The 25,377-nt window shown below is 52.5% G+C and overlaps 2 protein-coding genes across 2 annotated transcripts in view; one reads left to right on the top strand and one right to left on the bottom strand.

Annotated features, from left to right (window-relative positions):
• RPL7A (ribosomal protein L7a) overlaps positions 1 to 25,377 on the top strand; it is a 233,057-nt gene that overhangs the window by 164,721 nt on the left and 42,959 nt on the right. The gene's annotated exons all lie outside the window — the stretch shown is intronic.
• CCDC180 (coiled-coil domain containing 180) overlaps positions 11,196 to 25,377 on the bottom strand; it is a 37,770-nt gene continuing 23,588 nt past the window's right edge. Inside the window, 25 exon segments of the mRNA XM_064171281.1 lie at positions 11,196 to 11,401; positions 11,403 to 11,477; positions 12,132 to 12,144; positions 13,529 to 13,596; positions 13,598 to 13,627; positions 13,629 to 13,664; positions 13,666 to 13,675; positions 15,019 to 15,089; positions 15,091 to 15,124; positions 15,375 to 15,434; positions 15,436 to 15,480; positions 16,452 to 16,572; positions 16,575 to 16,645; positions 17,475 to 17,512; positions 17,514 to 17,578; positions 17,581 to 17,592; positions 18,367 to 18,409; positions 18,411 to 18,509; positions 19,375 to 19,444; positions 20,127 to 20,201; positions 21,244 to 21,370; positions 22,012 to 22,073; positions 22,829 to 23,016; positions 24,124 to 24,237; positions 25,175 to 25,273. Of these exon segments, the coding sequence (XP_064027351.1) occupies positions 11,330 to 11,401; positions 11,403 to 11,477; positions 12,132 to 12,144; positions 13,529 to 13,596; positions 13,598 to 13,627; positions 13,629 to 13,664; positions 13,666 to 13,675; positions 15,019 to 15,089; positions 15,091 to 15,124; positions 15,375 to 15,434; positions 15,436 to 15,480; positions 16,452 to 16,572; positions 16,575 to 16,645; positions 17,475 to 17,512; positions 17,514 to 17,578; positions 17,581 to 17,592; positions 18,367 to 18,409; positions 18,411 to 18,509; positions 19,375 to 19,444; positions 20,127 to 20,201; positions 21,244 to 21,370; positions 22,012 to 22,073; positions 22,829 to 23,016; positions 24,124 to 24,237; positions 25,175 to 25,273 (1,698 nt within the window). The 3' untranslated portion in view covers positions 11,196 to 11,329.

Genomic DNA, 25,377 nt, shown 5'->3' with positions numbered 1-25,377 from the left:
GATGGTGAAGGAAAGAGAAGGTTGAAGATGAAGAAGAAGATGGTGAAGGTGAAGGAAAGAGATGGGTGAAGATGAAGGAAGGAGAAGGTGAAGACGAAGGAAGGAGGTGGTGAAGATGAAGGAAGAAGATGGTGAAGGTGAAAGAAAGAGATGGTGAAGATGAAGGAAGGAGAAGGTGAAGGTGAAGGAAGGTGAAGATGAAGGAAGGAGAAGGAGAAGATGAAGGAAGAGAAGGTGAAGGAAGGAGAAGGTGAAGATGAAGGAAGAGAAGGTGAAGATGAAGGAAGAGAAGGTGAAGGTGAAGGAAGCAGAAGATGAAGATGAAGGAAGGAGAAGATGAAGATGAAGGAAGGAGAAGGTGAAGCAGGGGCTGGGGGAATCCAAGCAAGAGAACAGCAGCTCTGGTGCTCAGAGCTGCCCTTTGAGAGCAGAGCAAATGCGCAGGGAGAAAGCAGCTCACTCTGTGGATCTCATTCTCACGAGTGACCGAGACTGTCCCTGTGAGGACACAGAACAAGAGATAGCCTCTTGCTTCAGAAGGCAGGGGCTGGAGAAGGTGAGGTGATCTCGTAGCTCTTTAGCGACCTTAAGGAGTCCACGACCAAGGGCAGAGGACTAAACTCAGCTGTACCGGCAGGAGCTCACAGCCCTCCAGCTCCTTCCCACCTGGGAGCAGGCAGATGCACACAGCTGGCTGCTCCCCGGGCCGGTTTTGTGCAGGGAGTGTGGAAGTGCTGTTCCTACCCTTGGTCTGCTCGAGGACCAGCTCGTTTCCCTGGCCCCCAGGCACAGCTCTCACACAGAGAAGGTCTGACCAGACCAACCCTTTCTCAGCTATCACCGCAGATCAGAGTGGCTTAAAGTGACATTTCTGGGCAGTAATGGCAGGAACATGACCTGTGGGAGGGTTAAGGAACATCCAAATAGGAATGAAAAAGGGAATTAGTGGAAGTGATTCGTGTCCTGCCAGTGAAGAGGAGAGGATCATTGCCTGGCCCCACCTAGGACTGGTCTCCAGTGCTGCAAGTTTCTGTTTCTTGCCCCCCCCTGCCCCGAGGAGTTTCCCCTGTGCCATGCAAGCCACCAGCTGGGCCCAGGAAAGAAGCAGCCTGTCTGATGTGTTCTTAAATGAGATGGACAACGAGTGGTGAACCTGTGCCAGCTGAGCAGAATGGGGCCCTGGGGAAGGCAACAAGCTCCTAACCTAGGGCTTGGGGCAGGAGCACCTTGCAAGGTCCTCAGGCACCGTGAAAGAGCTGATGATTAATTTACATCTGGTGATTCACTTCTCCTGCTCTGCTGTGTGTGTTGCCAGGTCGCTTAGCCTGGAGAAGAGGAGGCTCAGGGCAGAGCTCATTGCTGTCTACAACTACCTGCAGGGAGGCTGTAGCCAGGTGGGGGTTGGGCTCTGCTGCCAGGCAGCCAGCAACAGAACAAGGGGACACAGCCACAAGCTGTGCCAGGCAGGTCTAGGCTGGATGTTAGGAGAAAGTTGTTGTCAGAGAGAGTGATTGGCATTGGAATGGGCTGCCCAGGGAGGTGGTGGAGTCTTTGTGCTGGAGGTGTTGAAGCCAAGCCTGGCTGGGGCACTTAGTGCCATGGTCCTGGGTGTTTGGCCAGGGCTGGGTGCTAGGTTGGGCTGGAGGGAGCTTGGAGCTGTCTTCCAACCTGCTTGATTCTATGATCTTGCCTATGCAGAGGAGATGTGAGACAGGTTGTCCCTTGAGTTGGGCAGAGGAAGGTCTCCCATGGAAAAGCACCACTGCTGCCTCACTGCCCCCTGCCTCAGTTGCCCCAGGGAGCAATGGAAGCTGGTGGGGAATTCGGGTGGGGAATTCAGGTGGGGAATTGGGATGGGGAAGTAGGTCCTGGCGAAGCTGCCACGCAAGCCTCCAAATGCACAGCCCAAGTGAGAGCAGGCAAGCTTGCTGCTGGGGGAGGGGGATTAATCAGCAGGAGACAAGAACAGAAGGCCAAGCTTTCACTAATGAGAGGAGGGCAGGAGCTGATTCAGGGAGCATCTCCCACACCGCTCTGGGGAGTGTTTCTGCAGTCACATCCTTCTGCTCCCTGCAGGCACAGGGAGCCTGGAGGTGCTGCTTCAAATCACAGCCCTGTCGAGCAGAACTGTGTCACATAACATGTGACATGAGACCTTCCCCTGGGGAGAAGCCACAGGACTGCCAGGAAGAGAAACATGTTTGGCACTGCACAAATCAGGCTCTTAGCATCTCAGTGGCAGCAGGCGAAGGTGGGCTTTGAAGGGACAGCTGAAGACCAAACCTTCCAGAACAGGTACCCCAGAAACACAGCCCCACCCTCTGTCATGCTCTATTTGAGCTGGAGGAGCTCCTCCGTGGTGGATTTAGTGCAGGCTATGAATATCTGCCCAGGAATTCGAGTCATTTAGTATGGCAGAGCAAAGCCAAATGGCTGCAGAGCCAGGCTGCAACCACAGACCAATTTAGAGCATAATTAAGGCATGAGGGCAATTAGCTGTTGGCACAGCTGATTATGGATCCATGGCTGCTGCATCACTTGATGTTTTTATTGGGTCTGAATGCTGCTCTGAGAGATATGCACAGCCCAGCTTGGTACTGACAGCAGGAGAGAAAATTTCTCTGTGCAGGATCAGACCAGACAGCTCCTTCTGCCTTGTGGAGGAATCCAGACACACAGATACAGCAACTGGCAGAATGAGGCCCTGGTTGCACTCCTGGCCCTCAGACACAGCTGGTTACAAATAAATACACTACATGCATGGGCAGCCTGTGCCAGAGTCTCACCATACTGAAGGACTTCTCCCTCAGCTCCACTCTAACCCTGCTCTGCCTCAGCTCCAAACCATTCCCCCTTGGCCTGTCTCAGGACACCCTCAGGCAAAAGTCTCTCTGCAGCCTTCCTGCAGGATCCCTTCAGGCACTGGCAGCAGCTCTGAGGTGCCCCCTGGAGCCTTCTCCTCTGCAGGCTGCACCCCCCCAGCTCCCTCAGCCTGTGCTCACAGCAGAGCTGCTGCAGCCCTTGGAGCATCTTCGTGGCCTCCTCTGAACTCTCTCCAGCAGCTCTGTGTCCTTCTGCTGCTGGGGACAGCAGAACTGGAGGCAGGACTGGAGGTGAGGTCTCAGCAGAGCAGAGTCAAGGTGAGGGATCATAGAATCATCGTTTTGGTTGGAAAAGACCTTTAAGATCAAATCTAACCATTACCTAACTGGAAGGTGTCTTCCTCCAGACCCTTTGCTGGCTAAAGCACAAAACAACAGCTGCCAGGAGGGGGTTCTGGGCTGGAGGTTCTGTGCCTGCTCTGCGGGTACTGCTAGGGCTGGCAGAGGAAGTGCCTGCAATGGACACCAGCGAGTGCCATCTTCAGCCTAGCTCACACGGAGCAGAAATGGCTCTTTAAAATCATCAGCAATCAGCGGTGGGGGCCCCGAAGCTCTGCATACTTGAGGCACTGCCATACAGCAATTCTCTCATCTGAAGAGAAGCAAGAGCAGTCAGGGAACTCTTCCCTCCTTCTCTCTCTCTCTCTCTGTGCCAAATGAGCCTTGTTTCTTTCTTCCTTTCATTTTCTCTCTCTTTTTTTTTCAGCTGTTCCCTTAGAAACAGCTCAGCTTAGCCCTTTCACCCCTGGCCCCAGCACTGCCGTTCCCTGCTGCTCCCTCTCCCTGCTCGCTTAAACGAGACATGACACAGGCTTGCACAGCCCTTTGCTAGCAGCCTCAGGAGGTAACAGAGAAGATGTTTGTGGCAAGGGGGGTGGCACATGAGCCATCCGTGCTGTGACCTCAGATGACAATCACGGAGCCGTCATTAGCGAGCTATGGCTGTTCCCCTGGCTCTGGACATCCTCCCCCCTTGCCCCTCCTGAATAGGCTGTCAGGCTTTGAAGGCTGCAAACTGCCCGGTTCGTGCAGGGAGAAATGTTAACCCCAGCCCAGGCTGAGCTCAAGGGTTTTCACTTGAGCACTTGAGGATGAAATGAAGTCACCCTGGTTGCTGGCACTGCATCAGCCCCGGCAGTTCCAGCACCTTCCAGCCATTTATTTCACAGAGCTTAGGAAAGCTGGAAAGGATTGAAGCAAAGGATGGGAACAAGAACTTCTCAGCACCAGATTTCTGTGCTGGAAAAGATTACACGATGCAGAGAGATGTGTGAACCAGGGAAAAGGTTCAGAGCACATCTCTGATCGAAACAAACCCAAAGAGGTTCAGTCTGGGGCTGAGCTCTGCCAGTTCTGCCTCAGCTTGGGTCTGCAAAGCACAGATTAGACTTCATAGAATCAACCAGGTTGGAAGAGACCTCCAAGATCATCCAATTCAACGACCTGGAAGACAACTGCTGTATGAACTCACACTGCTTGTCCTGGCACCTGCTCTCTGCTGAGGAGGTCCAAGCTGCACACTCCTCATGGGTACCTTGCTCCACAACCTTCCCTGGCAACCTGTGCCAGAGTCTCACACATCCTGCTCCCTGAAGGGAGGGAAAGGGAATGCTAATGAGCTGTTGCTTTCGGTTTCAAGGCCAGTACAGGAGAAAGAAAGACTGAAAAGGCAGCTGGAAGAGTCTGTGCAGCAGCATTCACTCATTAGGGAGGTTATCTTCAGGACCTTTTTTTCTCTGCCCTTTTACTCGAGGTTACTGAGCACATCACACTTCAGTTCCTGGGATGAAATCAAGCCCTGCTTAATGTATTGCCCTAAAACTGAGGCTCTACTCAAATCTCATTTAAGCTCACAGGACTTCTTGTTCTGCTAAGGAGAGTTTAATGACTGCTGAACTCCCAGAACCAGCAGCTATGCATCTTTGCTATCAGTGTGATGTAGATTGCTACATACAGGCTAAAACCCAAGTCACAGTATGAAAATTCCTATTCCAACATCCCCCCATGGCTGTGTTATTAAAACACAGCTTGCAGCATGACACTTCATTTCTTCCCCCCCCCCAGTATTTATGTAGAGCTCTTAACACATTCTGATATAATGTGCAGGGCTGTGTGTGAGCCAACACTTGAGTGTGTGGCTAAGCTACAGCAAAGCCTTCATCTGCTCTGTGGGCAGTGGAAATCATCAGAGAATCAAACAGGTTGGAAGAGACCTCCAAGATCTTCCAGTCCAACCTAACATCCTGGGCTGGCTCAGGAGCAGTGTGGGCAGCAGGACAAGGGAGGTTCTTGTGCCCCTGTGCTCAGCACTGCTCAGGCCACCCCTGGAGTGCTGTGTCCAGTTCTGGGCTCCTCAATTCAAGAGAGATGTTGAGGTGCTGGAAGGTGTTTGGAGAAGGGCAGCAAGGCTGGGGAGGGGCCTGGAGCACAGCCCTGTGAGGAGAGGCTGAGGGGAGCTGGGGGTGTGCAGCCTGCAGCAGAGGAGGCTCAGGGCAGAGCTCATTGCTGCCTGCAGGGAGGCTGTAGCCAGGTGGGGTTGGGCTCTGCTGCCAGGCAGCCAGGGACAAGAACAAGGGGACACAGCCTGAAGCTGTGCCAGGGCAGGTCTAGGCTGGATGTCAGGAGGAAGTTCTTGCCAGAGACAGTGGTTGGCATTGGAATGGGCTGCCCAGGGAGGTGGTGGAGTGGCCATGCCTGGAGGTGTTGAAGCCAAGGCTGGCTGAGGCACTTAGTGCCATGGTCTGGTTGGTTGGGCAGGGCTGGGTGCTAGGTTGTGCTGGCTGAGCTTGGAGCTCTCTGCCAGCCTGGTTGATTCTATGATTCTATGATCTCCCAGCCCTATCCCACCAACCAGACCATGGCACTTAGTGTCCCATCCAGTCTTTGCTTGAACACCTCCAGGGTAGCTGCACAGGGTCTGGTTATGCTCTGCTAACAGCTAGGCAATGCTGTTTCAAGTTCCTCCTTGGTTTCCAGGCCTGCCTGCTTCCTCTCCCTGTTGATTTAAAGCCAAAGTGTCAGTTGTGCTGTGTGTTTTACCCTGGCCCCCTCACATTCACCCCAGCCCCAGGAGCTGCAGAGTTCTGCTAATGAAATTTGGCACAGGTGGCACAGGGTCACGGCTCAGGGGCTGAAGGCATCTCCCATCTGACACTTCCCAAGGCAATGACAGCACAGGAATCAAACCCAGGGGCCTGTGGGGAGCAGTTTGATGGCTGAGGCAGTGGCACATTTTCAGCCCGGGCTTAGCACTCTCAGTCTGAGCAGCGATCAGCAGAACCATTTCACTGCCCCCTCTAGAAATGCATAGCAATAGAGGGTGAGTTACACAGCAGCAGTCACAGAGTGCTGGGGGTTGGAAAGCACCTGAAGACACCCAGTTCAAACCCCCCCCCCCGCCAAGGCAGGTCACCTACAGGTCCACACAGAGGGCTTTTGGAAGCTCTCCAGAGAAGAGGACTCCATCACCTCTCTGGCAAGCTCCTTTCAGGGTTCCATCACCCTTAAAGGAAATTCCTCCTCCTGTTTGAACGGAACTTCTGTTACCTCTTGCCCCGGTCACCAGGCACCGCTGAACAAAGGCTGGTCCCATCCTCCTGACCCCCGCCCTTGAAAGAATTGATCAGCATTGATCAGCTCCCCCCTCATGGCTGCTCATTTCACAGTAAAAAGCCCCAAGCCTCTCAGCCTCTCCTCGCCAGGGTCTCCAGTCCCCACCAGCAGCTCTGTAGCACAGGCACCGACTGAGCTGTCTCTTTACTGGTGTGAATTACCCTTCCCCCCTTCTTTTATGATGGAGGAGAGAGAGACTCAATCTGCAAGTGTGTTTCTCCAAGCAGAGCTTTCCCTCCCCTCCTTCATTTCATTTTCAAGGGCTGCTCAGGGCTTCCCAGTGACTCATTTCCGTGGTATGCATCCTCCCAGCGCCTGCTTGTGAGCTCCCTTCAGAAGCCACAGAGCACTGAAAGCTCCAAGAGCCTCTCCTCCTTTAGTCCAAGGGGCACGAGATGGGTTTCACACAGTCACTGATCCCAGTGCAGAAGAGGGGAAAGATTCAGGCCAGACAGATCCTGCTGGAATAGGAGAAGGGGGGAGAAAGCCCCCAGAGCTGTGTGCTCATAGGTGTGTGTTTATTAACAGGGAAAAGAATGGTGGCTGGTTGAAAGGTGAACTGCTAGAGATAAGAGGCAGGAGCAAAGCAGACTGATAACAAACAGGAGCTGACAAGGAGCGTTTGCCTCAGCCCCTGCTTAGCTGCTGCTGCCTGGAACCTTCCACGCCTGTTTGAGATCCCTGCTTTGATTGCTTCTCCTAGAGGTTGGGCCATGGGAGTGCTGCAATTTGTTTCCAGTGCAAGATCCAGCAGGTTGGCTAGAAATCATTGCTGAAGGTCATGCAAGGCACCTGAAAGGGATTCAAAGCTTTCCCACAGCTCCTTACAGCTACCACACAGTCCAGCAGGTCTGGGCAGGTTCTCCTCCCCCCTCTGCTCTGCCCTGCTGAGACAATATCTGGAAGTCTGTGCCCAGTCTTGGGTTCCCCAAATCAAGAGGGACAGGGATCTGCTGGAGAGAGTCCAAGGGAGAGCTACAAGGATCATGAAAGGACTTGAACATCTCTGCTGCGAGGGAAGGACTGAGAGCCCTGGGGCTGCTTAGGGCTGGAGAAGGCTGAGAGGGGATCTGATCAATTGCAATGAACACCTGAGGGGTGGATGCCAGGATGAAGGTGCCAGGCTCTCTTTGGTAACCTGTTGTTACAGGTACAAGCTGGAACCCAGGAGATTCCACCTCAACATGAGGAGAAACCTCACTGTGAGGGTGCAGGAGCCCTGGAGCAGGCTGCCCAGAGAGGCTGTGGAGTCTCCTTCTCTGGAGACTTTCCAAACCCACCTGGATGTGTTCCTGTGGGACCTGCTTTGGCAGGGGAGTATGGACTCCAGAGGTCCCTTCCAACCCCCTACCATTCCAGGAGAGTTCCAGAAGGTATTTCATAGAATCAAGCAGGTTGGAAGAGAGCTCAAGCTCCTCCAGTCCAACCTATCCCCCATTCCTGGCCAATCAAGCAGACCATGGCACTATTTCTCACCATCTTCCAGCTGTTACCTATCTCCCATCTCAAGGAGCTCCCTGGCAGCAGCCAGGCTGGGTGTGCACTGGTGTATTAATTAGGTATGAGTGTTAATTAGTACAAGAGTGATATAAAGCCAAGCTCACAGCACCACAGACAGCTGCAGACACAGCCATAGGGTCACTCTTGGCACTGGCCAGTCTGGCAGCAGGAAAGCCAGTGCCACAGAGCACTCCAACCAAAGTCAGCAGGAACAAATGACAGAGTTCAGACAAAGAAACTTACTTGGGAGCCAGAACTCTTGGCTGCTGATAAAGTAGTCTGGGGAAGAAAGAATAGAAAGCAGAAGCAGCCACTGAATAATACATGAATGTGGCTGGGAGAGAGGAACAGCACTTTAAAAAGGGCAGGAACAAAAAGCCAGGACTTGCTGGGGGGAAAGCTGAATTGGCTTCTCCTCTGTATATTGGAGCTTCATGGAGCTGCATGGCAGGGTGGGAAAAGAAAGGGATTGGCATGATTGAAGAAGGCCAAGTGCAGGGTTCTGCACTTGGGCCACAACAACCCCAAGCAGCACTACAGGCTGGGGCCAGAGTGGCCGAGAGCAGCCAGGCAGAGAGGGAGCTGGGGGTGCTGGGAGAGAGGAGCTGAAGAGGGGAGGCAGCAGTGCCCAGGTGGGCAGCAGAGCCAATGGCATCCTGGGCTGGCTCAGAGTAGCAAGTGTGGGCAGCAGGACAAGGGAGGTTCTTGTGCCCCTGTGCTCAGCACTGCTCAGGCCACCCCTGGAGTGCTGTGTCCAGTTCTGGGCTCCTGAATTGCAGAGAGATGTTGAGGTGCTGGAAGGTGTTTTGGAGAAGGGCAGCAAGGCTGGGGAGGGCCTGGAGCAGAGCACCTGTGAGGAGAGGCTGATGGGAGATGGGGGTGTGCAGCCTGCAGCAGACGGAGGCTCAGGGCAGAGCTCAATTGCTGCCTGCAGCTGCCTGCAGGGAGGCTGTAGCCAGGTGGGGTTGGGCTCTGCTGCCAGGCAGCCAGCAGCAGAACAAAGGGGACACAGCCTCAAGCTGTGCCAGGGCAGGTCTAGGCTGGATGTTGTTAGGAAGTTGTTGTCAGAGAGAGTGATTGGCATTGGATGGGCTGCCCAGGAGGTGGTGGAGTCTCTGTGGCTGGAGGTGTTGCAGCCAAGCCTGGCTGGGGCACTTAGTGTCATGGTCTGGTTGACTGGACAGGGCTGGGTGCTAGGTTGTGCTGGCTGAGCTTGGAGCTCTCTGCCAGCCTGCTTGATCTATGGTTTTGTTTTAGGAGAGTGACTGATTAGAGAGCCCCAAGAGAAAGGACTGAGTGACTACTTACCCTGCCAGTGACAGCCTGTCACTCCCTGACAGCCTAAAAAGTCCCTTCCCAGCTTTTTTTGCAGCCCCCTTCAGATCCTGGAAGGCCACAAGAAGGTGACCTGGGAGCCTCCTCTTCTCCAGACAGACAGCTCCAACTCTTTCAGTCTGCCCTCATAGCAGAGCTGCTGCAGCCCCTCTGCTCATCCTCGTGGCCCTCATTTGCTGAAGAGGACACTGAAGGCTACAAAGACCTCTCAGTGTTGGAAAGCAATCAGTGCTGGACAGCCACAGCAGCCATCCTGGTCACATTGGAAGGGGTCTGGAGTGTTTGAGGAGGCAAATAATCATCTGAGCTGAAATGGAACCTGGAAAATTCTGTACTTGAAGGGTTGTTTGTGAGCCAGGCAGGGTATGAGCAGCCTGATTTAGACACAGTGGTCTTTTTGTCTCACTCCCTTCAGAGGCTTCTCCCCCTCCCAGCACTGCTTATCTATCACAGACTACTGCTCCTTCCACAGCTCTAGCAGGGACTCCCTGCAAAGGCACTGCCTCCTGTTTTGCTACTGCTGCTCTGCTTTCTACCACGGTACCCAGAGAGAGAGGCTGCTTTAAGCAAGAAGGGCAGCTTGCCAGCAGGTGCTTCCAGCAGTTGCTTACCAGGTGAATGCAGCAGCAACAACAAGCAGAGATCCCAACACCCTTCCTGGAAACCACAGCCTGTAGAGCAGCAGGAGGAAGGGCAGCTTCTCATTCCCAGCAGCTTTCCACCTGCAACAAACAAGGAAGACAAAAAAAGGAGGGAAAGCAGCTGAATTTTTAGGGTAAGATATAAAATGGAGGCAAGATGTAAATTGAGATGAAATGCTACAATTTTGGGGGGAGATGCTAAAGTGATGGGAGATGCTAACGTGATGGGAGATGTGTCCCTGCCCATGGCAGAGGGGTTGGAACTAGGTGATCCTTGTGGTCCCTTCCAACCCTGACTGATTCCATGAAACCATCTCACCAGGAGAGAAATGGGGGGGACTTTGTCCACCGCAGCATGAGGCTTGCAAGCAGCTGCATTTTGATTCAGTCTTGTGGAAGGCAGGAAGATGGAAGGCCTAGGACTGCAAGACCCCAGAGATGTAGTTGCTGGTGCAGTGCCTGTAAACCACTTGCAAAGTTCTCTGCTGCAGCAAGATCCAAGCACAGCTGGAGTGCCTGGGGACCCTCTCTGGTCAGGTTCTGATGTGAACCTCTGCAGGTGTTCAGCTCAGGCACATGCCCCCTGCAATCCATAAACTCACCCCAATCACGTCTGAGGTTGTGGAGCACAGAATGTGATCTGGTGATCCACATCCTCCCTAGAGGTGTTCAGGACCAGCTGAATGAGTCCTTGAGCGACTTGTTCTAGTGGGAGGTGTCCCCTGCCTTTGGCAGGGGGGGTGGAACTGGCTGAGCTTTGAGTATTCTTCTATCTTTGATCCACATTCTGCTGCTCCACAACCTCCCTGGGCAACCTGTGCCAGTGTCTCACCACCCTCACTGCAAAGACCCTTTCATAACAGCCAGTTCCAATCTCCCCTCTGCCACTTCAACCCATTCCTCTCTCCCTGCATTCATAGACCTTGTCAATAGTCCCCCTCCCCAGCCCTCCTGGAGCCCCCTTCAGATCCTGCAAAGAAACTCCAAGGTCTCCTCCAAGCCTTCTCTTCTCCAGGCTGCACAGCCCCAACTCTCTCAGCTGTCCTCACAGCAGAGCTGCTGCAGGCCCTCTCAGCATCTCGTGGCCTTCTCTGGACTGGCTCCCAACACTTCCATATCCTTTTTGTGTTGGAGGCTCCAGAACTGCACTACAGGACTCCAGTGGGATCCAGGCAGGAAGCACTGCCCAGAGTCCTCCATTTCATTCACACCACATCAGGTCAGACTTTGGTTTATTTCAAGAGGCAGAAAATAGATCCTTTTGCACTGCATTCCTTCAGTGCAACAGGAGGAGAAGCAGAGGAGGAAATTCTCAGGACTAAGTGGAGATACTCACTAAGAGGAGCCAAACTCATCAGTTCACAGCAAGGAGGAGCAGGATGTGACTGCTCTCAGGTTATAGAGTTGCTTGATCTTCTGGATGGTCCTTTCCCCACCAGCCCTGCCAGCGCTGAGCACTCAGCAGCTGAGCTCTGCTTTCCTCCCCGATCAGGGCAAGCTGCGTCTCCTTCACCTTTGTATTTCTGTGTAAACAAACAAGGGACAGGTCTGTGTGTGATGAAATGTCATTGCCTTGGCCTAACCCCACGTTCAGATACTCCTGGTTAGAAGACTGCACCACAGCCCCCACTTAGTTTTCCTGCCTTTGACAACAGAATGGGTTTGGAAGGGACTTTAAAGATCATCTGGTTCCAACCCCCTGCCTTGGGCAGGGACACTTCCCCACCAGCCACAGGCTGCTCCAGGCTTCATCCAACCTGGCCCTGAAACCTCCCTGGGGCAACCTGTGCCAGTGTCTCCCCACCCTCACTGTCAAGAATATCTTCCTAACCTCCAGCCTAAATCTCCCCTCTCCCAGCTTCAATCCATTCCTCTATGTGAACAAGGAATCATTCCCCTGCCTCCTCCTGTGTTCCCTTTAGAAGGCTTCTGAAGCTAAACTAGCAGCACTATTGAAGCTCTTGCTAAAGCCACAGAGATCTTCATCTGACTTCCTTTAGCTTCTAAGACTGCGAGGCTGCCTGCTGCAGAGCAGAGGGAGGAAAGCTCACATCCAACCACAGGATGGGACTCTTGCTGGAGCAACCCGAGTCACGAGTGTGAACTGTTTCGAGCTGCTGCTTCAGCCAAACACAGACCTGCAGGTGCTTGCTGGAAGTGCAATTTTACATTTCCTTGGTAAAAATACATCTCATCCACTGAGCTCACTAGAAAAGGGGCTGCTCAGAGAGAAGGAGTTGAAGCAAAGCCTGGCTGGGGCACTTAGTGCCATGTCCCTGGCTGATTGGCCAGGGCTGGGTGCCTAGGTTGGACTGAGTGAGCTTAGCAGCTCTCATTCAACCTGCTTGATTCTATGATTCTAAGTATGACTGCTTCCAGGACAGGAGCATAGACACTGAGCTTTCATTTCCAAATGATCAGACATAAGAATACTCTCCTAACTGCTCAAGAGTGCCTGTTGAGTGCAACTCTTGAGTCTCAGACTTGTCCTGGAATGTGTTCATTCTTCTAGGAGGAAGGAAGGGAACAGGAGTGATCACTTCTGCAGTGGAAACAATGATCTGTGATGGGTTCAGCGATGCAAGATAGGATCCGAGTGCCTCAACAGCCCTTCACCTCCTAACAAAAATCAGCCCTTTGTGGATCTAAGGTTAGAGCTTGGAGGCTTTAGAAAGGTGAGTAAAAAGCAAACTGTGCAGAAATGCCCTGTGGCAGCAAGGGGTTTGGGTTTGTGATATGTTCCTGTGAGTGATGGTTTGTGATGTTCACTGGTGAAGACCCCACTTGGAGTACTGCTTCCAGTTCTGGAGCCACTATTACAAGAGGGCAATTATGGATTGGGCCAGAAGGTGTCCAGAGAACGGGCCATGAGGATGAGCAAGGGCCTGGAGCTGCTCTGCTGTGAGGGATAGACTGAGGGAGTTGGGGATGTGCAGTCTGGAGAGGAGAAGGCTCCCAGGGGACCTTATTATGAATGCTCAGTACCTTAAGAGGGCTACAAGAAATCTGGGGAGGGACTTTTTAGGTTGTCAGAGGGACTGGGGGAATGGAGCAAAACTGGAAATGGGGAGATTCAGCTAGATGTTAGGAAGAAAGTTCTTCAGCCTGAGGGTGCTGAGAACCTAGAAGGGTTTGCCCAGGGAGGCGTTTGAGGCCAGGCTGGATGAGGTGCCCTGTGGAGAGCCTGATCTAGTGTGATGTGTCCCTGGCCACTGGCAGGGGGGTTGGAATTGGCTGATCCTTGTGGTCCCCTTCCAGCCCTGACTGATTCTATGTTCCTGGAATGCCTGAAGTGTCCTGTTTCTGGCACCATCTGTGCTCCTCTCCTGAAAACAATTCCCTGCTGTGATGCACCTGAATGAGAGGCCTCCTTGAGGAACCCAACCTCTGCCTGCTTCTGGCAACATCAACAAGAAACAGAGAGGAGGATTTCCCACACATGCTTAGGCTCTGAGAACACTCTGAGCCAATACCAACTTCCAAGAGCTGCCCATTTTCCTCTTGAACAACCCAAACCCACAACAGCAGCAGCAGCCCTCACAGTCCTTGCCCACAAACCAACCCTCATAGGCAGCATCTCTTGCTTCTACTGCTGCTGCATGGCCCAGTGTAGTCTTAGCAGTTGTGAACTGGTGGAGTTTCTCTGCAGAGGATGTGGGTCTGAATGGTCTGTAAGAGTAGTCTTGGGTATTCCCTGGCCAAGTCCTTTAAAAGTCAAACCAAAGAAGCATAGGAGAGAGCAAAGAGCAGAGGACAACTACTTCATCGTTGCATGTACTTAAAATGCAAAAGATGAAATGGGCTTTTTCTGGAGTCCTGCACAGAACTGACCTCACTGAGCAACCACCACCTCTCTGTTTCCAAACTCTAGACCCTCTGCATGGGAAACAGAGTTCCCAACTTCAGAGAGTGCACTGGCTTGGAAGGGGACCCCTCCCAGAATGGGTCCGAGTTGGAAGGACCTTCAAGATCACCCAGTTTCCAACCCTCCTGCCATGGGCAGGGACACTTCCCACTAAGCCCAGGTTGCTCAATTCCCTGTCTTCTGAGTGAACATCCAGAGTGTATTCCCAGGCCTTCAAAGTGCTGAACTGGTAAGCAGTGGCTGACAAAGTGGCCATAACAAGGAACACGGCATTGGGTGCCCTTGCAGGGCAGTATTAATTTCACTTCTATTCATTTGGATACAATTTGATCTCATACTGGCAGAGGTTGCCCAGGAAGGTTGTGGATGCACCCTGGAGATGTTCAAGGTCAGGCTAGATGAGGTCTTGACCAACCTGGGCTGATGGGGAGTTGTCCCTGCCCATGGTGAGGGGCTGGAACTGGATGTTGTGTCCAGTTCTGGGATCCTGAATTGCAGAGAGATATTGAGGTGCTGGAAGGTGTTTGGAGAAGGGCAGCAAGGCTGGGAGGGGCCTGGAGCACAGCCCTGTGAGGAGAGGCTGAGGGAGCTGGGGGGTGCAGCCTGCAGCAGAGGAGGCTCAGGGCAGAGCTCATTGCTGTCTGCAGCTGCCTGCAGGGAGGCTGTAGCCAGGTGGGGTTGGGCTCTGCTGCCAGGTAGCCAGGGACAGAACAAGGAGACACAGCCTCAAGCTGTGCCAGGGCAGGTCTAGGCTGGATGTGAGGAGGAAGTTGTTTGGTCAGAGAGAGTGATTGGCATTGGAATGGGCTGCCCAAGGGAGGTGGTGGAGTCTTTGTAGCTGGAGGTGTTGAAGCCAAGCCTGGCTGGGGCACTTAGTGCCATGGGTCTGTTGGGTGGGCAGGGCTGGGTGCTAGGTTGGGCCTGGCTGAGCTTGGAGCTCTCTTCCAACCTGGCTGATTCTATGAGCTTGAAGGTCCTCTCCAATCCAACCCCTTCTGTGTCACTGTCCCCTCTCTTTAAGACCACGACCCACACAAACCCTGCCCCCCCTAACTCATTAAAGGGAATCCCAATGAAGAGCAGAGCACTCCAGCAGCTTGCAAGAGGCAGAAATAATATGAGTGGAGCAGTTTAGAGGAGAGAAATGGACCCAAGACAGTGTTCAGGTGTCTTCAAACCTCACCTGCTCCCACGTTCAATGAGCTGTTGAACTTCACAGGCTACCAGAGGCAGCCCAGCCCGCTTGCAGGCCGAGCAGCAGAGTCGATGTCTGCTCTCTGGGCACTTCCCTTTCCTGTGAGGTAACAGTGGACAGACTCAGCAGCACAGAGCAACAGCAGCACTAAAACAGCAGCAGTACCTTGGGAAGTAACTGTGTGCAGCTAACAGCTTTTCACTCTCAGCTCACAGCTCTGCATCTTCTTACAGGCAAATCTTTCTGCTTCGAGGTACTGTGGCATATAAACATCTTCTGCAGCAAAAGTCTGCTGCTGTCCTTGAGGAGGAAGCAGAGGCCTGAACAAGGAGTCTCTTCTTTACTTACTTGCTACTTGCACATCATCAATAGTGATAGTTTCATCCAATTCAGGAGCAGCTTTTCAGTGAGGCAGCTAATGAAGCAAAAAACTCCTGTGCACACTCAGCAGTGGAGCCTGTTGGGATATTGGAGACAAGAGAGAGGATTCCTGGGATCAATTGATCTCCCTACCTTAAGAATCCAGCTTGACATTTTGCCACAGCTGCAAACAGGCACAATGCTGCAAGCTGCACAGAAAGGGTTTTTCAAGTGCCTCTCTGCAGTACTCTGAACACCACCTATTGCCCTGCAGCACAGCAAGCCCCAGAGTTGTGAGCAGAGTTGCCAGCAGTTATTAGCTTCAGGCATCTCTTCCTGATACAAAGCAGGAAGTGCATCCTCCTGCCCAAAGAAGTGACCTCAAGTTGCTCCAGGGGAAAGTTTAGCTTGGACATGAGGAGAAAGTTCTTTCTCAGAAGGGTTGTCAAGCCCTGACTCAAGCTGGTGAGTCCCTGCCTGGAGCAGGCTCTGCTGGGTGATTGCCAGTGCCAGCACAAGGGGCAATGGGTGGAAGCTGAGGAAGAGGAGGTTCCATGTGAACCTGAGGAAGAATTTTTCCCTGTGAGGGTGACAGAGCCCTGGCACAGGCTTGCCCAGGGGGGTTGTGGAGTCTCCCCTCCCTCTGGAGATATTCAAGAACCATCTGGCTGTGTTCCCTTTGTGATCTGCTCTGGCAGGGGGTTGGACCAAGATGAGTTTGGAGGTCTCTTCCAGCCCCTGCCATCCTGTGAATCTATAAGCAGACACAGAGCCTTTAATGCTGGAGAACTGACCCTTGGTAACCTGAAAGGATGGAGCAGCAAAAAACTCTTTTGATTCTGATTCTCCCCCATAAATTCCTGCTTATTGCAGTTCTTAATCTCACCTAGAACCACACCAAATATTTGCACACAGAAGAATCCCTTCCAGGCATTCTGCTGTCTGCGAGTAAAATCACCAACCAGAGGATGTCACTGTTCCTCCAAAGGTAAAACTAACTCCACTGATTCGACCCACCTGCATCCTCAGTGTGTGCTGTGAATGACACAGGACACCACAATCCAGTCACCTGCAGCTTCTGTGTGTGGAGACAAATCCCATCCAGCTTGTTCCTCTTCTGCCATTTTGTTTCTCTTTGGCACAAAGCTTCCAGCTGAGTGAAGTTGTCTGGGTGTCCCAGAGAGGATGTAACTGATTCTTGTGCACAGCCTTGAAGGAACCAACATCAGAAATGGCTTCAGTGATGAATGTGTGTCTGAGATGCAGTAAGAACCAGAGAAACCTCCCCCCACATTTTGGATTAAAGCATTCACAAAGGCAAAGAAAATTCCAGTGTGTTGCTGGGCTGCCTAAAAAATCAGGGATGGATAGAGTGGGTTTGGGGGGGAAGGGACCTTTAATATCATCCAATTCCAACTTCCCTGCCACGGGCAGAGACACCTCCCACTAAAACAGGTTGCTCAAGGCCTCATCCAACCTGATCATGAGCACCTCCAGGGAGGTTGTGGAGCACAGAAGCAAAGAAGTGATCCTTTGATCAACTTCTGTGCTTCTGTGCTCCCACAACCTCCCCTGGGAAACCTGTGCCAGTGTCTCACCACCCTCAACCTGTGCCAGTGTCTCACCACCCTCAACCCGTGTGCCAGTGTCTCACCACCCTCAACCAGTGCCAGTTGTCTCACCACCCCTCACTGTCAAGAACTTCTTCCTCATCTCCAGCCTAAATCTCCCCTCCTCAAGCTTCAGTCCATTCCCTCTCATCCTATCACTCCAAAACCCTTGCCAAAAGTTCCACCCCCAGCATTCTTGTAGACCCCCTTACAGATACTGGAAAGGCCTCTCTAAGATCTCCCCAGAGATCTTAAAAGGTTATTTCCTCCCCCCCCCCCCCCACCTAAAAAAATGCAGAAACCTAAACCTGTGGCTGGCTCAAACAGAGAGCAATGAAAGCAAAGAGTGAGATTAATAAACCACCTCTAGCTCTGATGCCTTGCAGCATTGCTCACACTGGAAGGATTCCACTGTGTCCATGACCATACCTTTGCCTTCTCCCCACTCTTCCAGCTGTTTTGCTGAATTGCTGCTGGATCTGAGCAGTGGAAGAGCTGAGCTTCTGCTTGTGTTTCTTTCAGCAGAGTGTCAACTGCCAACTTGGAGACATGAGAGAGCTCCTGCTCAAACAGCTTCACTGATCCTGGAATTCTTGGTGGAGAAAGGACAAGGTGGGGATGTGACACAAGTGCTCAGTGCAAGGGGCAAGCCCACCTCAGCACTGCAAGGGGCAGACAGCCGGAGGTTTCTCTCATAGAATCAGGCAGGCTGAAGAGAGCTCAAGCTCAGCCAGCACAACCTAGCACCCAGCCCTGCCCAACCACCAGACCATGGCACTAAGTGCCCCAGCCAGGCTTGGCTTCAACACTTCCAGCCACAAAGACTCCACCACCTCCCTGGGCAGCCCCATTCCAATGCCAATCACTCTCTCTGCCAGCAGCTTCCTCCTGACATCCAGCCTAGACCTGCCCTGGCACAGCTTCAGGCTGTGTCCCCCTTGTTCTGGTGCTGGCTGCCTGGCAGCAGAGCCCAACCCCACCTGGCTACAACTCCCTTCAGGCAGCTGCAGCCAGCAATGAGCTCTGCCCTGAGCCTCCTCTGCTGCAGGCTGCACAACCTCTCACAGAGGTTCTGTCCTGCCATGCCTTTGTTCTTTGAGAAGCACACATTTGCTAAAAGCTGCGAGCCTGTAGAGGACTTTCACCTTAGTTCAGAGCCCTTCTGCCTTGGGTATAGTAGCTCATAATGTAAAAAAAAGAGACTATTTGCCCTTCTGCCAGGAAAACCCAACCTGAACATCCCATCCAGTGGAGCTTCCACACTGCTTCTGAAGGATTAAGATGGCACAAAAATTCCATTTTCCAGTTTACACCACTGAAAAATGACCCCCAGAAGAAATCCAAAGTTCTCACTGAGTGAATTTACCTCTCAGGCAGGAGCTGTGGTACTCTTCTGCCTGGCTTTGGTAAGGACAGCAGATTCTGTTCAAATACATCTGCACAGTGCTCAAATGTCTCTGGCAGGTCTTCAAGTATTGTGCTTTGAGGCTTCTGCTCTTGGTAGAACTTCTTCAGGAGGTAAAAACACAACCACACAGAGAAGTTGTAGATTACACATTCAACCAAGCCCCAGCTAGGCATGTAGCAGCAGCAGGGATACACAAAGGTTATCAACCACCCTCTTCTTTGAGATCAGTTTTCTTCCTCTGAAGGTTAATATCTGTACAGAAAAGGGTTGTTAAAATGCAGTGCCCAATGCTAGTTAAAAACAGATGCACTGCTGAAGATAGGAGCAATTTGGGTGGTCCTCCAAGCCCTACAAACAACCAAATGATTTATCTGACAGGACCAGAGCTGTGGAAACAAAAAGGACTGAGGCAAATCATAGAATCAACCAGGATGGAAGAGCTCTCCAAGCTCATCCAGCCCAACCTAGCACCCCAGCCCCTAGCCAATCAACCAGACCATGGCACTAAGTGCCTCATCCCTTGAGGCTGTTCAGCCTGGAGGAAAGAAGGTTCTGGAGAGATCTTAGAGCAGTTTTCCAGGACCTGAAGGGGCCTGAAGTACCTGAAGAAAGATGGGAAGGGACTTTTGAGAAAGGCTTGTAGTGATAGGATGAGAGAGAATGGGTTTGAAACTTGAGGAGGTGAGAGACTGGAGAAGAGGAAGAAGTTCTTGACAGTGAGGGTGAGGAGACACTGGCAGAAGTTGAGGGTGCTGAGACCCTGGCACAGGTTGAGGGTGCTGAGACTCTGGCACAGGTTGCTCAGGGAGGTGTTCAGGACCAGCTTGGATGAGACCTTGAGCAACCTGTTCTAGTGGGAGGTATCCTGCCTGTGGCAGGGGAGTTGGATCTGGATGTTCTTTAAGGTTCCTTCCACCCCAAAGCATTCCATGAATTCAGGGATCCATGAACACTGTGTTTCCTTACCTCAGCCAGGCACAAGAGGCTGTCATTGGCCCTTCCAGAGAATAATTCAGAAACAATTCCCTTAAATGTACTGAAAACAAAGAAAACATTCAAAAATACATAAATCAGAAGCAGCAGAGAGCCTGAACTGTTGTAAGTTTCTGCCTGGGTAGGACAAGGGAGGTTCTTCTGCCCCTGTGCTCAGCACTGCTCAGGACACACCTGGAGTGCTGTGACCAGTGCTGGGCTCCTGAATTGCAGAGAGATGTTGAGGTGCTGGAAGGTGTTTGGAGAAGGGCAGCAAGGCTGGGGAGGGGCTGGAGCAGACCCCTGTGAGGAGAGGCTGAGGGAGCTGGGGGGGGGTGCAGCCTGCAGCAGAGGAGGCTCAGGGCAGAGCTCATTGCTGTCTGCAGCTGCCTGCAGGGAGGGCTGTAGCCAGGTGGGGTTGGGCTCTGCTGCCAGGCAGCCAGCACCAGAAGGGGACACAGCCTCAAGCTGTGCCAGGGCAAGTCCCAGGCTGGATGTGAGGAGAAAGTTTGTCAGAGAGAGTGATTGGCATTGGAATGGGCTGCCCAGGGAGGTGGTGGAGTCTTTGTGGCTGGAGGTGTTGAAGCCAAGGCTGGCTGGGGCACTTAGTGCCATGTCTGGTTGGTTGGGCAGGGCTGGGTGCTAGGTTGGGCTGGCTGAGCTTGGAGCTCTCTTCCAACCTGCTTCACTCTATGATTTTATGATTCCCATCATCCCAATTATTTCTGCACAGGCAGATGACTTACTCAGATTCTGGAGGCTTCTCTCCAAACAGCTGGAATCTCCTGTCTCTGGGAACTGGTTTGGAGTGCTTCTGCTTCCTAGATAGGCAAAACATTACCTTTGAGACTATCCAGCAGCACTTCTCTTCTCTGGCTGTTATTTGGTCTATTCCATTCTAAGCTCTCTTGTACCCTCCTATGAAAATACTTTTTTTGGGGGATGGAAAAAATACTTCTCTGGATTGTCTCCTTCATGGCTCCTCAAAACTTTCCTGTTGTTTCCACTGTCACAGTGGCTCATTTCATTTATGGACTAAGCTGAGGATGTGCTGCTCATACCCCAGGCCTTAAAATTCAGCCATAGTAGAATTATGGAATCCTGGAAAGGCTCAAGTTGGAAGGGACCTCAGGAATCATCTGCTCCAAACTCCCTGCCATGCCCAGGGACACCTCTCAACTAGACTCAGCTGCTCTGAAGACCTCATCCAACCTGGCCTTGAATAACCCCAGGCAGGAGGCAGCCACAGCCTGCCTGGGCAGCCTGTTCCAGAGTCTCACCACCCTGTGAGGAGAGGCTGAACAACTGAACAACTTCTCCCTTAGTTTCAAACCATTCCTCCTTGCCCTGTCTTCAGACACCCTCAGGAAAAGTCTTTCTTCAGCCCTCCTGCAGGATCCCTTCAGCTATTGTCCTTTCAGCCATACCAATTCAAGATGTTAAACACTTCTCCACCCCTGAAGGTGTTTAAGAGGCAGAGAAGTGGTGCTGAGAGCCATGGTTTAGCCTTGGAAATGTTAGAGGCTTTTTGGGCTCCATGATCTTAAAGGTCTTTTCCAACTGAAATGATTGAGTGTTTCTAAGGGTGGGGTTAGTCTATAGTCCAACACCTTCAGAACACAAAACAAGAGCAGATGAAGGATCAAAGCAAAAGGTTTTCCCAGCCCAGATCTGCAAAGATAAAAAGCAGAGCTGGTCATGAGGACAGACACAGGGGGAAGATCCCAGAGGATCAGCAGAGCTGGGAAGAAGGCTGACAGAAACAGCAATAGGAATTTCACAAGGGACAGGCAGTGGCCAAAGTTTAGGAAGAATCCTACCCAGGAATAGCTGAAGTGGAATTCCTCCTTTCAGGACTCTTACCTTCCTTTTGGCATCTTTGTCTTAGCTGACTTCTTGCTGCTTGGAGCTGCAGAGCCAGAAGCAGCAACGTTCTGAGGAGCTTCACTGTGCACACGTGAGGGAAAATGCTTCCTTGAGGAGAGAACTGCTTCAGGGATGCCAAGGAAAGAGGAAGAACATTGGATAAATGCCACCTGAAGGCTGTTCTGATGTGCTTGTAGTTTGTGCTCTCATTCATAGAATCATAGAATCAAGCAGGCTGGAAGGGATCTCCAAGCTCAGACAGCACAACCTAGCACCCAGCCCTGCCCAACCAACCAGACCATGGCACTAAGTGCCCCAGCCAGCCTTGGCTTCAACACCTCCAGGCACAAAGACTCCACCACCTCCCTGGGCAGCCCATTCCAATGCCAATCACTCTCTCTGACAACAACTTCCTAACAACATCCACCCTATGCCTCCCCCCTGCACAACTTGAGACCTCACAGATCATCCTACTCCAACTTCCCCACCATGCCCAGGGACACCTCTCAGCTAGACTCAGCTGCTCTTAAGGCCTCATCCAACCTGGCCTTGAGCATCCCCAGGCAGCAGTCATCCACAGCCTCCCTGGACAGCCTGTTTCAGGGTCTCACTACCCTCACACTGAAGAACTTTTTCCTCTGCTCCACTCTAACCCTGCTCTGCCTCAGCTTCAAACCATCCCCCCTCGGCCTATGTCTAGACACCCTCAGGAAGAGTCTCTCTGCAGCCTTCCTGCAGGCTCCCTCAGCTGTTGGAGGGACACACCTGACCGTGACCGATGACTTCTCATCTGATTGAGGCCTGAGTGTTTTTGGGATGGCTGAATCCTGAAACAAAACAAAACCAAAGAAGAGCTCAGCAGCTATGGATAGGGACACCTCCCACCAGCCCAGGTCACTCAAGGCCTTATCCAAACTGGCCTTGACACCTCCAGGCAGGGAGCATCCACAACCTCCCTGGGGCAACCTGTTCCAGTGTCTCCCCACCTGCACTGAAAGGATCATAGAATCAAGCAGGTTGGAAGAGAGCTCCAAGCTCAGACAGCCCAACCTAGCACCCAGCCCTGCCCAACCAACCAGACCATGGCACTAAGTGCCCCAGCCAGCCTTGGCTTCAACACCTCCAGCCACAAAGACTCCACCACCTCCCTGGGCAGCCCATTCCAATGCCAATCACTCTCTCCAACAACAACTTTCTCATAACATCCAGCCAAGACCTGCCCTGGCACAGCTTCAGGCAAGGATTTCTTCATGCATCCCTAATATCCCTCCAGGGTGGTGTATTTGGCCAGAATTGGTGCTTTTAGAAAGCAAGGCTCAATAAGAATGATTTCTAAACCTTGCCAGGCTGCCTTAGAGCAGCATCCCCTGCGAGCAGTGCGTGCAGCTGTTGTCTGTACACAAAGCTGAACTACCAAGCAGGACTTCAGGAAAATCCTGATGTGCTCCTGGCATGCAAAAGCAACAATCCTCCAGGTGAAGCTCCTTTTGCTGCCTCCTCCAGAGCCTCATGAAGAGTTCTGTATAGCAAAGGCAACCAAAGACCATGAGAGGAAGATCCCTTCAGGCAAACAAGTACTTACTCCAGTAAGTTCTGGATAACACCCAGAGCTAAATCATCAAGTGCAGGCTTGCCCATTCTGCTTGGCATTAACAAAGGATGTTGCTCAGGGTCCAGCCCCATCAGCAGCATTTTCTTCTCACCCCCGAGGTGCTCTGCAGGAGCAACTGGACCTTGTCCAGCATCTGTTGTAGGAGGGGCAAAGTCTTCCTGAAAGAGGAAGGAAAATCATAGAATCAATCAGGTTGGAAGAGACAGAGAGTCATAGAACCAGGCAGGGCTGGAAGGGAGCACAAGGAGCAGCCAGTGCCAACCCCCCTGCCATGCCCAGGGACACCCTACCCTAGAGCAGGCTGCACACAGCCTCAGCCAGCCTGGCCTCAAACACCTCCCGCCATGGGGCCTCAACCACCTCCCTGGGCACCCCATTCCAGCCTCTCACCACTCTCCTGCTCAACAGCTTCCTCCTCACCTCCAGCCTCACTCTCCCCACCTCCAGCTTTGCTCCATTCCCCCCACTCCTGGCACTCCCTGACAGCCTCAGAAGTCCCTCCCCAGCTTCTTTGTAGCCCCCTTCAGATGCTGGAAGGCCACAAGAAGGTCCCCTGGGAGCCTCCTCTGCTCCAGCCTGCACAGCCCCAACTCTTTCAGGCTGTGCTCACAGCAGAGCTGCTGCAGCCTCTGAGCATCCTTCTGGCCCTGCTCTGGACACTCTCCAGCATCTCCACAGCCCTCTTGTAATGGGGGTTCCAGAACTGGATTCAGTAACCTCCAAGCTCATGAATCCAACCTAGCACCCAGCCCTGCCCAACCAACCAGACCATGGCACTAAGTGCCCCAGCCAGCCTTGGCTTCAAACACCTCCATGCACAGAGACTCCACCACCTCCCTGGGCAGCCCATTCCAGTGCCAATCACTCTCTCTGCCAGGAACTTCCTCCTAACATTCAGCCTGGACCTCCCCTGGCATAGCTTGAGGCTGTGTCCTCTTCTTCTGTTTGCTGGCTGCCTGGCAGCAGAGCCCAACCCCACCTGGCTACAGCCTCCCTGCAGGCAGCTGCAGACAGCAATGAGCTCTGTCCCTGAGCCTCCTCTGCTGCAGGCTGCACCCCCCGCAGCTCCCTCAGCCCTCTCCTCACAGGGCTGTGCTCCAGGCCTCTGTTGACTGTAGCAGGCAGTTAGTGATCACTGAAGCACTCCTCCCAAGCACTCTGTTGCTCCAGAGGCTGTAAAGAAGCTGTCTGTAATTCTGACAGTAATGTTGAGGCACCCAAGAGTAATTCCCAGATGAAATCAGAGAACTTGGATGCTTCCTCACACTAACATGCAGGCTTGTTGCTTTTCCTAGCAGACAGTCAAGGTACAGGCTCCTCTTTTTCACTTCTGCCAATACTTCCTTGATGAATTCATACAGCTCTTCAGAGGTCAAAGCCTGGAGGACATGAAAAGGCAGGTGACATTCCCTTTATTTACTGACCCAGCTGCTCTCCAGAATCACAAATGGAAGGGGTTGGAAAGAACCTCAAAAGGTTGAGTCCAACCCCACAGCCAGAGCAGGATCACCCAGGGCAGGGCACACAGGAGCACATCCAGGTGGGTTTGGAATGTGTCCAGAGAAGGAGACTCCACAGCCTCTCTGGGCAGCCTGCTCCAGGGCTGCAGCACCCTCACAGGGAAGAAGTTTTCCCTTCTGTTCCTGTGGCACCTCCTCTGCTCCAGCTGGCACCCAGTGCCCCTTGTTCTGTCCTTGGTCACTCCTGGGCAGAGCCTGGCTCTGTCCTCCCCACACAGCACATCTTTAGCACAGCACTGAGGGCAGCCCTCAGGCTCCTCTGCTCCCAACCACAGCTCCCTCAGCCTGGCCTCACAGGGGATACTCACTGCCTGCAGCAGCCTGGGGGTCTGGGCTGGGTTCTCAAGCAGTTCCCTGAGGTCCTTCTTGACCTGGGGGCCCCAGAACTGGTCACAGTATTCCAGATATGGCCTCACCAGGGCAGAGTAGAGAGGGAGAAGAACCTCTCTGGACCTACTCACCACATCTCTTCTAATCCACCCCAGGATGCCTTTGGCCTTCTTGGCCACAAGGACACACTGCTGGCTCATTTCACACCTCTCAAGCACACTGCCTGCTGCTTACAACAACCTTTCACTCTGTTCTGTCACCATTTTATCTACACACCCATGGAGTCAAAGTGATTGCAGAGAGCCTGAGAGCTCTGTTTGGCTAACAGCAAAAAGTTCTGTGGTCAAACCTCTTTCCTTCCACCTCCTTAGGTGTATACATGAGTCTACCTCCAAATGATTCCTTTACACCTTACCCAAAGGTGCATAGAGAGTTAAATGAGTGCCAAACACTGATTAGAACTCACTTCTTTATCTGCAGCAGGATGAGCACAAGCATCTGTCTTCTGCTGGAGCTTCTCCAGGTAAGAGTTCAGTGTCTGTGCCTGCAGATTGGAATTTGCCACCTGAAGAAGCAGATATTGGTGAGGTGAATCAAGGCAAGCAAGGGATTTGGAGAAGTTCTACTTTGAAACCACTAAATTCACTACTAAAAACCACTCAGTGGGCA

The sequence above is a fragment of the Pogoniulus pusillus genome, chromosome 35 (assembly GCF_015220805.1).
Source record: "Pogoniulus pusillus isolate bPogPus1 chromosome 35, bPogPus1.pri, whole genome shotgun sequence".
NCBI lineage: Eukaryota > Metazoa > Chordata > Aves > Piciformes > Lybiidae > Pogoniulus > Pogoniulus pusillus.
Note: the sequence above shows the minus strand (reverse complement) of the source record. Positions and strands in the feature narration are given on the sequence as shown.